The 14,989-nt window shown below is 42.1% G+C and overlaps 1 protein-coding gene and 1 pseudogene across 5 annotated transcripts in view; both read left to right on the forward strand.

Moving 5' to 3' along the window:
- The window catches only part of Galnt1 (polypeptide N-acetylgalactosaminyltransferase 1), an 81,496-nt gene that overhangs the window by 40,130 nt on the left and 26,377 nt on the right, over positions 1–14,989 (forward strand). For 3 of the 5 annotated variants that reach the window (NM_013814.3, NM_001361200.1, NM_001160404.1), the window contains exons 4-5: positions 600–774; positions 9,068–9,234. In NM_013814.3, coding sequence (NP_038842.3) covers positions 600–774; positions 9,068–9,234 — 342 coding nt within the window. The remainder of the gene's footprint in view (positions 1–599; positions 775–9,067; positions 9,235–14,989) is intronic. The other 2 variants (XM_030250335.1, XM_030250336.1) reach the window with 1 other exon arrangement.
- On the forward strand, positions 11,780–13,606 carry Gm7701 (predicted gene 7701; annotated as a pseudogene).

Below are 14,989 nucleotides of genomic sequence, written 5' to 3' on the forward strand. Positions count from 1 at the left end.
TGCAACATTCCAACTCCCCATAGTCTGATCAGTCAGACAGCATTGTAATCTTCAACATAGGTTTGGCTTTTGGAGACTTAACGCTATAAGAATAATGAATGAGTTTTTTAGAAAGGAAAGGGAAATTGTTTTACTTGCCTTTAAAAGGCGTACTAGTAGTTTCCTATGGTAAAGATAGAACCAGGAAGGGGGATATCAGAGGAGGCAGCCTGCATGAACAACAGCATGAGAGCAAGAGAGGCCAAGCAAAGCACAAGTGGAGGGAAGTGGCAGCCATCAGGCAGTAGGGAGTGCTGAGGAGTTGGTAGCAGGCTTGGAAAGTTAGGTTAAACTCCAGGAAAGGCAGTGAGTAGCAGTGAGGACCGCTTTAGTCTAGGAAGGCTGGAGGAGTGTTCTCAGACAGCTATTTAGCACTAAGTGAACAGAATAAGGCTGAGAGGTCAGTCACTGTCTCAGCATGGGCAGCCAAACAGGCTGGGACGGCCCAGATGAGGCTGCTTTGCCTGCTGAGGGCAGTTTTAACTTGAATGTTGTTACTCAGAATCATGTGTTAGTTGTTTTGAAATTGGTTTTCAGTTACCCTTCTTCTTTCTTCTTAGTTCTAGAGCTAGTGCAGAAACCTCATGAAGGTCCTGGAGAAATGGGGAAACCAGTCGTCATTCCGAAAGAGGATCAAGAAAAGATGAAAGAGATGTTTAAAATCAATCAGTTCAACTTAATGGCAAGTGAGATGATTGCACTCAACAGATCCTTACCAGATGTGAGGTTAGAGGGGTAAGTACGCAGTTGGTGTGAGCGGAGGCGTGTCTGTGTTCCCCACAAGTACTTCGCCTTAATGCTGGCAGCCCTGACAAGGTTGCTGTTTAATTCTACGCGAAGCCTAAGCTGCGTGCTGATGATGTAATACCCCAGACAGTACTGTTCTGCTGACTCAGGAATAGGAAAGTGATTACTTCTCTGAGTGAATTAGTAGTGGATTCTAAACACTTTCAAAAATGTTCATATGTTCAACTGTTTACAGAAAGACTTCGGGTGTATGTAACTTGAGGCAGTGAAGTGTGTACACTTAACTGAAATTTTATGTGTCTGCACACAGCTGTGTAACATCATCTAACCAAATAAATAAAGTTCTATTTACTTTTCCAGTTACTACTCCCACTTCTAGAGACAACCACTGTTTTAACCCCTATAAATTGAGATGATATACTTTCTCCATTATGGAAGAGGGTCTAGACCTCTGCTGGAAGACACTGTGCCTGTAGACAGCAGTACCAAATTGCATGCATAAAAAATTCTTTAAAAGGAGAGCTGAAGAGATGTGGCTCAGGGGTTAAGAGCATGTATTGCTCTTGTGGAGGACCCAAGTTTCACTCTAAGCACCTATAATGGGCAGCTTACAGCTATTTACATTTCCAGCTTTAACAGGATCTAACTCCCTTTTCTAGCTTCTGAGAGCTCTTGAACTCATGTGCACATTTCACACACACACACATACACACACAATCTCAAAAACAAATAGTAAAAGAAAAATCTGTAATAATGTAGATGTTGTGTGCTTTTATAAGTAGATATTATAGGCATATTTAAAATTTTAGGTCAAAGCTTTCGATGTCTTTAATCCCAACACTTGGCAGGAATATCTCTGAGTTTAGGGCCAGATGGGTATACACAGTGAGTTCTATGAGACTCTGTTTCAAAAGCATAAAAACAAAAAACAACCAAACAAAACCTGGAAAATTTAAATTATCAGTTCCTACAAAATCTAACTTGTTGGCTTTTTGAGTCTATTTTATTTGAGTTCTTACCAACACCAGGTAGAAGAGAGAAGTTTAGAGGGGAAAGGGGGCATAGGTCTCTTTAAACGACTTCCTGCTGGTTAGGGGCATTGAGTTCCTTGAGGCAAGTCCATCTTCATCTACTCAGCTTCTTCTCCAACTTCTTCTCGTCTCTTTTCTCTCAACTCTCAGTGGTGGTAGCAGCAGGAGCAGGAACAGCCGCACCTCCTTCTTCAGAGCATCCTCTATCCCTCTCTGGGTCCTGACATTCTTTCCTTCTCCCGAGTTCTCAGAATTAAGCTGGCTGCAGCTGGCAGAATTACGACCCTGTCAGACCATGCACAAGGCAGCTGGTCTGCTGCTTTGGAGAATCTGAAGCAGCCCCATATCCCACACATGGGATTAAAACAAAACTTGTTTACAAATCATAGCTGGGTTTTTAAGGAAACCAAAACTCTCACTACAATAACTGATACGAGAGCAGAAACTACAAAGTAGAATCACTATTAAATCCATAAATTACTTAAGGCCTTTATACAGAGACATCTACAAACTGTAACAAACTTGCAGTCATGCACAGTCTTGTCACTGAATTACATTTTATACATATCTAACGAAGAAACAAAGCCAAGCTTTTACTAGGAAAAAGAAGGAACATACCAGTGTACATCATGAAATCAGAGTGATCAGTAAAATTAGATGACATAATAAACAAGGAGTGTTAGTTAGCCTTACAAGTAAAAAGTCAGTTGAATCTAACAGTATGTAAATTTCATACACTCAAGCCAAACTGCCATACATAGAACCATGATTAAGTCATTTTAAAGTCATCAAATTCACAACAGTGACAGAGAAGCATATTCTTGCGCCGGACTGGCCAGCAGTAACGACGCTGCAACAGGATCCTTCTGCACAGAACTGGTGCTGCTTATATAGGCCTAGGAGAGGCGTGTCTCACACCCGGATTGGTTATGCACTACGCCTCATTTGCATGTTCCTCATCTGATTGGTTATACTCTCAAAGCCTCATTATCATGCCCGGGCCAGGCAGTGTCTTTGCAAAAGAACTTTACTGCATATGTACACATTGGTTGTTTGTCCAAACTTATGCGTGGTGGCCAGCAGTAGTCAGTGCCACTCTGCAACGGCGCATGTGGCTTCCCACAGCATATGTTGATGTGACTATTTTAATACAAGAATTTGTTGCTGTCCTGATATCCTTAGGAACTTCAAAGGGCACTTCCTTAATCTTATCTGAACAGAGCAGCACCACAGGTAACCCCCCACAACACATATCAGCGTTGAATTATGACTGGAAGATCAGGGACATGTAGAGTACTTATGTCATTACTTCCATTCAGTGTCACACTGGAGGTCTGCCAGCTGTGCTCTATGCTCAGTCCTCAGGAGATTGAGGAAAGCCTGGAGATATGTAGGCTCTACCTCAACCTTACTCTCCAGCCTTTTACCCTCAAATGGATTACAGGTTGAGGATTATAATCCATACGTGTTCAGTAAGGTAGGTGGTTGGGGGGGGGGTCTATATTTCTAAGGAAGAGATAGTAATATGTGTTTTTAGGCAAAATCTAGAAAATATTTTTAGGATAGCTTTTTAGATATTATTAGAACTCAACAAATATGTGTGTGTGCGGGCGGGGGTGGGGGGGAGGATCTACTTCTTGAAGGAAATTCTAAAGTAATATTGAGAGAAATAAAATAAATGAAGAAAATACCCAAGGAGTTACAGAGACAAAATTTGGAGCTGTGACGAAAGGATGGACCATCTAGTGATTGCCATATCCAGGGATCCATCCCATAATCAGCTTCCAAACACTGACACCATTGCATACACTAGCAAGATTTTGCTGAAAGGACCCAGATATAGCTCTCTCTTGTGAGACTATGCCAGGGCCAAGCAAACACAGAAGTGGATGCTCACAGTCAGCTATTGGATGGATCACAGGGCCCCCAATGGAGGAGCTAGAGAAATTACCCAAGGAGCTAAAGGGGTCTGCAACCCTATAGGTGGAACAACATTATGAACTAACCAGTACCCCAGAGCTCTTGTCTCTAGCTGCATATGTATCAAAAGATGGCCTAGTTGGCCATCACTGGAAAGAGAGGCCCATTGGACTTGCAAACTTTATATGCAGTACAGGGGAACGCCAGGGCCAAAAAGGGGGGTGGGTGGGTAGGGGAGTGATGGGGGAGTTTATGGGGGACTTTTGGGATAGCATTGGAAATGTAAATGAGGAAAATACCTAATAAAAAATTAAAAAAAAAAGAAAATACCCTATGTTCAAGATCAATGCTATAAAGATTTGATTTGCATTTGTTAATTTAGTGTGGTTATAGTCATAATTATGTGAATATATGTAGTGTGTGTGTGTGTGTGTGTGTGTGTGTGTGTGTGTGTGTGTGTGTAATTTGATTAGCTGATTGTGTCACTGGAAATACAAAGAACTGGAAGAGCCAGGCATTGTTGTAGAATTAATCAAGATTTCGATAAAAGCTATAGTAATGAAGCTATTTTGAAGTTCTTATAACATAGGTCAGAGGGACAAAATTCGGAGTTTATCTCACATCTCATTCATACATGAACACTTAATTTATGACTAAGAGGTCCCTGTGTAGCCCTGAGAGGATAATCTTCTAAGCAACAAATGCCATTGAGTAAATCTCCTGTAATTAAGGACAAAAAAGAAATTGTACTTTTGCAAACAGTTTGTATTCTGTGTATCATAAATGTAAATACAAAGGCAGAGCCATAAATGATTGCATATGATATCTCTTTAAACTTGGAAAAGATTTTTTAAAAGGTTTATTTATTCATTTTATGTATATGAGTTCACTGTCACTGTTTTAAGACGTATCAGAAGAGGACATCAGATCCCATTACAGGTGGTTGTGAGCCACCATGTGGTTGTTGGGAATTGAACTCAGGACTTCTGGAAGAGCAGCTAAGCCATTTTCCAGCCCTTGTTTTTTTTTTTTTTTTTTTTTTTTTTAAGATTTATTTTATTTATTATGTATACAGTGTTCTGCCTTCATATATGACTGCAGACCAGAAGAGGGCACCAGATCTCTCAGATGGTTATCAGCCACCATGTGGTTGCTGGGAACTGAATTCAGGTCCCCTGGAAGAACAACCAGTGCTCTTAATCTCTGAACCATTTCTCCAGCCCTGGAAAAGATTTCTTAAGCAGGTCATAAGATTCACATACGAAAAGGGGAGGAGGAATTGATAGATTAGATAGATCTAACCCAAGAACATGATCATGCTAGGCCAAGTGCTTCTACCACTGATAGACAACCAGCCCCCTTAAAGACTTTCTGCTTCTTAAATAAGAGGGGTAAAGTATATTCAATCAAGTTATTGCTAAAAAGACTATTTGTGACATTTACAACAACTAAAGTGCTTAAATCCAGAAGTAAAGCTCCTATATAGTAAAAGGAAAAATAACCCAGTTTTTTAAAAAAAAAAATGAGATTTGAGTTGGATGGAGGCAGGCAGATCTTTGAATTCAAGGCCAGCTTGGTCTCCAAAATGAGTTCCAAGCCAGGGAAGGCTACCTAGAGAAACCTTGTCTTAGGGTAGCAGAGGTGAGAGATTTGGTTATCATTTTACAGGAGGGATTATTCAAATAACTGAGGATGTGACAAATTACTCCAACTTGTTAATAATTTTAGAAATCAACTCAGTATCAAATCATGTGATACTCTTATATACTGTTTGTGTAGCCATATTGAAAATGTGTCTGTGCATGCTAAAATCAGCATTTATGTCCTTCATGGCCTAAAAGTTTCATACATACACACACACACACACACACACACACACATATACATATACATGCACATACATGTATATATGTGTGTGTATGTATTATGCATGCATGCATGTAACAGGAGACAAAAGCAAAATATTTATAGTAGTAAGTCTGTATTGGTTCCAAAATTTAAAATCTTGATCTTCTATTAGTAAAATAGGAGGTCTGTCATGACAACATTCAGAAAGCAGAAGCAGAACAATCTCTGAGTTCAGCGCCAGCTTGGTCTACATAGTGAGTTCCAAGCCAGTCAGGGCTAATCAGACAACAACAAGTTGTAAATAGAATAGGATACTTTATAGTAGTAGAAATGAACAAAAGTCACGTTATTCCTTTTATAATATAAACCTTACCAACATAATAAATAGCTAAATATCATATAATATATAGAGAATAATATTATTTGTGAACAAGTCAAAATAAACCAAATAAAACTCCTTTAGAACCACCATAGTTTTTCCTTTAGGGACAGATGAGATGGTAACAGGCAGTCTGTGAGATGATGTCTGTAGTCTTCTCACTTAGTGGTAGTTATGTGCTCACTTGCTTTCTACCAGCTCTTTCCACTCACATATATTGGGTGTGTTTGTTTTGTTTTTGCAGTTCTGGGAATTGAGCCCAACAAATGTGTTTTGTGTACTCTATGTTTGCCATATTCCATAATATAATGAACTTGGGGATGAGTGAGATGTGAAGCACGGTATAGCAGTGCATCTGAGATAAGGCAGCTCTGATGAGGCGAGGCATTTGGGGAGGAGAGAGAAGATAACAGTGTGTGTTGATGGAAAAGACCCAATTGAGAGGGAGAAGAGTTTTAAAAAGGGCCCCCAATGGAGGAACTAGAGAAAGCACCCTAGGAACTAAAGGGATCTGCAACCCTATAGGTGGAACAACATTATGAACTAACCAGTACCCCGGAGCTCTTGACTCTAGCTGCATATGTATCAAAAGATGGCCTAGGCGGCCATCACTGCAAAGAGAGGCCCATTGGACTTGCAAACTTTATATGCCCCAGTACAGGGGAACGCCAGGGCCAAAAAGGGGGAGTGGGTGGGTAGGGGAGTGGGGGGGGTATGGGGACTTTTGGTATAGCATTGGAAATGTAAATGAGCTAAATACCTAATAAAAAATGGAAAAAAAAAGTGTTAAAAGCAAAGGCTTTGGACATCCGTAGGTGAGAAGGTGTATAGACAAGAATACACCATTCAAGCCCCCAATAGAGGAAAAAGCATGATGTCAGCTAAATGCTAACAGGATGGTGTGTGGATGTTGGTGGCGTCAGCTAAATACTAACAGGATGGTGTGTGGATGTTGGTGGCGGTATGGAGATTCTCTCCTGGAAGCTTTTGCATTTGTCTTGTGATATTGGAAACAAAGTTGTAAATGAGGAGGGCAAAAGTGATTTAGAAATCTGAGATGTGAGGGTTTGAAGGAGTTGTCTAGGAAAGCTGTACAGGGATAGAGTGTGAGGAGGCCCGCGTGAGGGTTGTAGTTAATTTAAAGTGAGACCATCTAGCCCAGGTGGATTTTTGTGAGCTACATGAACTAACCCAAGGGCAGATGCACAACTAGGACAAAGATGGACAGAGCTAAGTTTTCATGAAATCTGACTTACTCTAGCTTTCTGTTTAATACTGTTTTTATGTTCCCTCCTTTTCTGTGGCACAGTTTGAGCTGATACAAATTTCGGCTTCCAGCTGATGCTTTGGAGCTGTACATTTTGATTTTATTCATTTAGCATAGTATCTGGATATGCTGCAATGGTCAAGGTGCGGATTTAGTTATACTTACTTATGTGTATATTCATATCTGTATAATACAGTTTTGATCTGAGCATTCATATTTTACTTAAGTGTTGGGCATGTCTCAGACACAACTGGTTCCCCATTAACTCCAGTTTGGTCTTTGGACAACTTGTATATGATACCTTGGTAGTGACATAGTCCCAGCCTACCACTGGGGTGTCATAACGGAATAGGATGCTTCACTGGGACAGAGTAGTAGAATGCTGCTCAGTTACAAATGTGGCTTTTTTGCTCACCCTTAATTCTTTGTTCACTTCTTCTTGTACACATTGCAGATGTGCACAGTAGACACATACCACCAAGGCTAGTTAAGAGATTTATCTACTTTAGTGTTTTTGAAGGTGCAAAGTCTACAGCATGGCAAAGATTTCTCATCACAGTGTCTACCATGGCTGGAGTACATGTGAGAGAGATAAATCACGTGCTAAGATAGGAAAGTAGAGGAATTGAGGGTTGTCTCTCCTTTTTATAATAACCTCGAGAGACCTTACTCACCTGTGACAAGTGGCTCCAAGTGTCTGCTTTACAGAATGACTACCAAGATAAGAACATGATACATGATAGGTACTTAGTAAATGCATCTATTATTTTATTTTATTTTTTCATTTTGTGATGGTTACACTTTTGTTAAGGTTGATTTTTTTTTTTTTTTTTTTGGTTTTTCAAGACAGGGTTTCTCTGTGTAGCCCTGGCTGTCCTGGAACTCACTCTGTAGACCATGCTGTCCTCGAACTCAGAAATCTGCCTGCCTCTGCCTCCCAAGTGCTGGGATTAAAGGCGTGCACCAAAAGTGCAATTTGAGATTGATAATATAGCATTATTTTATTCTTCATCAAAATGAATTAACCTAGCCATGTGTGGTGCACAACTTTAAATCTCAGTATTTGGGAGGCAGAAGCAGGAAGGTCTCTGCGAGTTCCAGGAGATCTTTGTCTGCGTATTGGGTCTCAGGCTAGCTAAAGCTGCATAGTGAGAACCTGTTTCAAAAAGCAAACAAACATGAAAAAAAAAATAAAATGAATCAAACCAAAAGTCTGCATGAGGAGAAATTAGTTTAAGAATATAGGTAATATCTTTAAAGTCATTTTTATTCCTCTATATCAGTATTACTTATTATGCATGCAACATTAATCACAACTTCAATGGAAAACCTCTTACAGTCTGACCTTTAGCACAAACTTTTTGTTGTTCTGTCAGCTTTTCTTTTTTTTTTCTTTCTTTTTTTATTAGGTATTTTCCTCGTTTACATTTTCAATGCTATCCCAAAGGTCCCCCATACCTCCCCAACCCCCTACCCACCCACTGCCCCTTTTTGGCCCTGGCGTTCCCCTGTACTGGGGCATATAAAGTTTGCAAGTCCAATGGGCCTCTCTTTGCAGTGATGACCGACTAGGCCATCTTTTAATACATATGCAGCTAAAGACAAGAGCTCCCGGGTACTGGTTAGTTCATATTGTTGTTCCACCTATAGGGTTGCAGTTCCCTTTAGCTCCTTGGGTAATTTCTCTAGCTCCTCCATTAGGGGCCGTGTGACCCATCCAATAGCTGACTGTGATCATCCACTTCTGTGTTTGCTTCTGTCAGCTTTTCAAGTACAGATTGATTTATCTGTAGTGTCTTAAGGTCTCTTTTATAAAGGCGTTTGCTTTGTCTCTAGGTGTAAAACAAAGGTGTATCCAGATAACCTTCCTACAACAAGTGTGGTGATTGTTTTCCACAATGAGGCATGGAGCACACTTCTGCGAACAGTCCATAGTGTCATTAATCGCTCGCCAAGACATATGATAGAAGAGATTGTTCTTGTAGATGATGCCAGTGAAAGAGGTAAATTATACATTTTAGTGCCAGTGATATCAGACCTTTGATCACTAACAGCTTGCAAACTATTGCTATAACTTTAGCCTAATAATTGTATGTAAACTTCCAATTTATCTAAAAATTCTTGCCATTTAAGCTCATTCACATAAGTATAACACTGTTGATCATAAAAGTATTATTTAGTGTTTAATTGTGCTGCATCTTAATCTTAATGGGAAATAGAAATAATGCTTTAAAATGTGATATTAATGTTGAACAGGGAAAACCCACATGATTTTGTTAGAATTTTCTCCGTGGAAAGCTGATATTCTGATCATGAGGGGAGAAATTTAGTTCTGAGTGGCAGGAAGAACTTTTGACCACAAAATGGAGTTCAGACTAGAGTTCTCTGGATTCTTCTGAGGCTTCCTGTTTCCTTCCTTTCTAAATTTCAGGCATGATCTGTAGTTAGGTGCATAAAATAATTAAGCAGGATTAACATGAGGTGTATAATCTGTCTGTGTACTCCCATCCATCTGTCACATCTCTTGCTTAGATATCCTTCTGAGAATATCAGGATTTTTCATAGATCTAGAATATCCTAATCTGTTTCATGAGACACTCTTAGGAAAAGATACACTAGTGAAAAGTAACTTGAACCACCACTGTTGACTCTGAACCCTCGGAGATTTCATGCTGCAGAAAAGATAGAACTTGTTAAAATCAGAAACCCAGTATTTCCCAATTGCTTTATTTTTCCCCACAACCCATCTATTTAGCACTCAGTGTCACGTGCTGTGCTAGTATTTCTCTGTTGACATGGGAAAGATTTGGGAAGAACTACAGGAGATAGATTCTTATCGCTCTTAATTCCTTTCTATGTGATTTTGTTTTATTATTTATTTTAATTATGTGTCTGTGTATTGACTTGCATATGAGTGCAGGTGTCCACAACAGGTCATCAGATCCCCAGGAGCTAGAGGCAGTTCTGAGCCTCCCAATGTGGGTTTTAGAAAATGAACTTGGGTCCTTTAGAAGAGTAGCAAGTGTTCTTAATCCCTGAACTGTCTCTCCAGCCCCGCATAGCTTTCCTAATGAACGTCAAACTTCGTAGCCCATCATTTTCACCTCTTTAGATATTATACCCTTTCCTAACGGTGTCCATATTATATATATTTAAAAGTAGTTATATTTAAACATGTCATACATTAGTTATTGGGAATACTTAGTTTTAATAATAGTTTAAATCTTATTATTTTGCCAGCTTGTACAAATGCAAGTGAAAAATTATGAGTTTTCAAGTATCATCATCTTACCTCCTTAATCTAACAAAAAATAATTTATAAGCACAGATATTTAAGTGTGCAGTATATAATTAAATGTCAAACTGAGTAAGATCTATTATTAATTAAGTAGACCACACTGTAGGCATCATTTTTTTGCAACCTGCTTTTAATAAGGGTTCAACCTTTCCTCTAACCTACCACTCAGCAGAGGTAGTGGAAGAGAAGAGTTATTAGGACATGGGGCAATGGATCTGTTCAGCAATAGTTCTTTGGGGGTGAGTTTGATCTTCTTGGGCAGCAGGTTCAGTAGCAAACACCAAATATGACTTGGCAGCTGCTTACCAGTCCTCTAGGCAGACCAGTCCTCTAGGCAGACAGACACCAGGCACGAACCAGCAGCTACAGTCCAGTCCTTTCAGCAAGCAGACACCAGACAGCTGTAGTTCAGTCCTGAAGAAACCTCTTGACTTGCTAACAGACCTGAGGAGAGGCAGTTGAAGTGGCAAGCTGCTGCAGGAACCTCATGAGCAGTTCTTGGGCAAGTTTTTCTCAAAGGCATAAGTTGAGCTCAACAATGCTATATGTAATGCAAACTAATACATGTATGTCTTTAGCAAAGAGTGAGGTGAAACAAACCAAACCAAGGCTCACTGATCATCCTATATGTCTGTGAGGTCATATTTATGCTCCTTCAACAAGGGTCTTTTCATGCGTCTGCTATATCCAAACATCCTTCCACCTGTGTCTGCTTCAGAAAAACAGCCTTTCACGTGTTAAGATATCCTTAGCAAGATATCCTTTCAGCTGTGTGCCCCAGCAAAACATCATTTGACATAACTAACTTTCCAAAGAACTAGAAGTTTCCACCTCATCACACTTAAAGAATAACTGTTGACAGGCCAGGTGAGGTGGCGCAGGAGGTAAAGGTAAGGTGCTTGAGTTCAGTCTCAGGAACTCACAGTAGAGGAAGAGGACTGACTCCCTGGAGTTAGAACACAGAGCCTTGTGCATGCTCCACAGATACTCTGCCACTGAACCACATCCCCAGATGACAACCGACTCTTAAGAGTTGTACCTCAGCCTGCAGTGGTGGCGCACGCCTTTAATCCCAGCACTCGGGAGGCAGAGGCAGGCGGATTTTTGAGTTCGAGGTCAGCCTGGTCTACAGAGTGAGTTCCAGGACAGCCAGGGCTATACAGAGAAGCCCTGTCTCGAAAGAAAAAAAAGAAAAAAGAAAAAAGAGTTGTACCTTGGCAGTTTCCGTTAGCTGCGTCACCGGCCACCTCCCCACGTGAAGCAGTTGTGCAAGCATCACCATGCTGGGCAGCTGTCTACCCTCGTCCGAGCGCTCCAGAAGTGGCAGGGGAGTGGAGGCTGCAGAGCGAGTCCAGGAAACCTCTGTGAGGCGACTGGCAGCAGCGCTACGACGGCACCATGTCCCCGATCTGCTCGATCTCCAATGAAGTGCCAGAGCACCTGTGCGTGTCCCCTGTCTCTAATCATGTGTATGAGCGGCAACTCATTGAGAAGTCCATTGCAGAGAATGGCACAGATCCTATCAACAACCAGCCTCTCTCAGAGGAGCAGCTCATCAACATCAAACTTGCTCACCCAATCCGACCCAAGCCTCCCTCCACCACCAGCATCCCAGCCATTCTGAAAGCCTTGCAGGATGAGTGGGATGCAGTCATGCTGCACAGCGTCACTCTTCGCCAGCAACTGCAGACAACCTGCCAGGAGCTGTCCCATGCTCTGTACCAGCACCATGCTGCCTGTCGCATCATTGCCCAGCTCACCCAGGAGGTCACTGCTGCTCGAGAACCTCTGGCTACTCTGAAACCACAGGCTGGGCTTATTGTACTTCAGGCTGTGCCAAGCTCATACACACGAGTGTTGTGGGTGCAGGAGAGCCCATGGATTTGGGTGAGCTGGTGGGAATGACCCCTGAGATTATCTAGAAGCTTCAAGACAAGGCTACTGTGCTAACCACGGAGCGTAAGAAGAGAAGAAAGATTGTCCCTGAGGAGCTGGTGAGACCTGAAGAGCTCAGCAAGTACCAACAGGTGGCACCCATGTGGGGCTACACAGTGCTAGCATTGTTGGGATTCTCACTCTGGACCTGTGCCCCTCAGACACCAACAAGATTCTCACTGGTGGGGCAGATAAAAATGTTGTCTTTTGATAAGAGTACTGAGCAAATCCTGGCCACTCTCAAAGGCCATACCAAGGTCACGAGTGTGGTTTTTCATCCTTCTCAGGAACTGTTTTCTGTATCCCCTGATGCTACTAATCAGGATTTGGTCGGTCCCGAACACTTCCTGCGTACAGGTTGTTCAGGCCCATGAGAGTGAGGTGACAGGCCTCAGCCTCCACGCTACTGGAGACTATCTCCTGAGAGCCTCTGATGATCAGTACTGGGCCTTCTCTGACGTGACAGATGAGACCTCCGGCTGCTCTCTTACCTGTGCACAGTTCCACCCTGATGGGCTTATCTTTGGAACAGGAACCATGGACTCCTAGATTAAGATCTGGGACTTGAAGAAGCATAGCAATGTGGCCAACTTCCTTGGCCACTCTGGCCCCATTACCGGCATCGCCTTCTCTGAGAATGGGTACTACCTGGCCACAGCAGCTGATGATTCCTCAGTCAAGCTCTAGGACTTATGCAAGTTGAAGAACTTCAAGACATTGCAGCTGGACAACAACTTTGAGGTGAAATCACTAATCTTTGACCAGAGCAGTAACTACCTGGCGCTTGGGGATACAGATGTCCAGATCTACATCAGCAAACAGTGGGCAGAGATTCTTCACTTTACAGAGCACAGTGGCCTGACCACTGGAGTGGCCTGTGGACACCATGCCAAGTTCATCGCTTCAACCAGCATGGACAGGAGCCTCAAATTCTACAGTCTGTAGGCCCTATGCCTTCTCACAGTTCTGGGCCTCATCTCAGCAGTGGGTTAGTTAGGGGGTGGGGGTGGGGGTGGGGCTTTAGGAGGAGAGGGAGGTCTGGTGGGAGGGACATTCACATCATTTCATTTTGGTCTGGATGATGGTCTGAGCCAGGGCACATAGAATACTGCTATCCATGCAGCCTTTGGGCCCCAGGGAACAGTCACCCTGTAAAGTGCTCAGAGTCGGAGTCCAGCACCTCCCCCAGGGTAGCAGCTGTTCCATGCCTGCTCTGTTTCAGCTCTTCTGAGACAGGGAGGAGAGCCAAGGGAGCTGTGAAGGGGAGGGGCAGGGGGAGGAGCCAAGGGAGCTGTGAAGGGGAGGGGCAGGAGGAGGAGCCAAGGGAACTGTGAAGGGGAGGGGCAGGAGGAGGAGCCAAGGGAGCTGTGAAGGGGAGGGGCAGGAGGAGGAGCCAAGGGAACTGTGAAGGGGAGGGGCAGGAGGAGGAGCCAAGGGAACTGTGAAGGGGAGGGGCAGGAGGACTCTTGCAGGGTTTTGTAAGCAGCGATCTAGTTTCATTAAAAAAAAAAAAGCTACACAATAAAAAGAGTTGTACCTCAGCCTCACATGCCTGCTGTGGCATCTGTGTGTCTGCACTTACAGCCACATCCTGTATATAATAATACAACAATAATAATAATAATAATAAAAGTGATAAAATGAAACTTTTTTGAAATGTCAAAAGAACCGTTGACTATATGTTGATAATTTTCAGCTAGGAGCCAGTTCTTTGAAAAAATTAATTTAAGGACTAGTATATATAGTATACCTTGTGTAATGATAGTGATAGTTCTGAGAAATTAATCATTAGAGAATTTTTATCATTGTACAAATCACAGTATAGTTAACACAAATAGTCTTTGTCACTAAGCAGTACCATACATACTCTTGATCATGGACTGATATGGACTTCTACAGCATGTCTCTGTACAGACATTAATCTTTCCAGTAACTTGTGCTCAGTTTTATTTATTTGTGGGGAGATATTGTTCCCAGGCAAATTTTCTTTTCCTGTCCTCACTCTTGAAGGTTTTCTAATTCTGAGAGCCCAAGAAGGCTATGTAGAATAGGATGTTTTTGTAGGATGTGGTCTCATTAGAAATGTGGATGTGCCCACAACTCTGAAGTGACATAAATTCGCACACAGCAGTTCTCTGTCCTCTTTCCTAATGTGGGCCTTACTTAGCACTCTGATGTGTATGGAAACTCCTGTGGACAAATACCTACTCTGATGCTGAACTGAGACTCTTTGTTCTAGGTGGGGTCTCTTGAGTGCTACCCCAGGTTCTCTGATTAGGGTCTGGGTCTCCTTTATCTTCCTGCCTAGAAAGTCTTGAGAATCCTTTTTCCTGTTTCTGGCATCTGGAAGCCACCAGTTACTGCATTCTGCAGTTAAGATTGCATGCAGGTTACCATCCAGTTACTGATTGTAGTTTTATTTGGCATCACTGTTTAGATGATAATTTTGGGTCTCAGTAAGCAGAGTAATCTTTTTACTTTTATGTAACTCTGTGTGTCTGCTTTTTCTTATTCCAGAGACACAA

The sequence above is a fragment of the Mus musculus genome, chromosome 18 (genome assembly GCF_000001635.26).
Source record: "Mus musculus strain C57BL/6J chromosome 18, GRCm38.p6 C57BL/6J".
Lineage (NCBI taxonomy): Eukaryota > Metazoa > Chordata > Mammalia > Rodentia > Muridae > Mus > Mus musculus.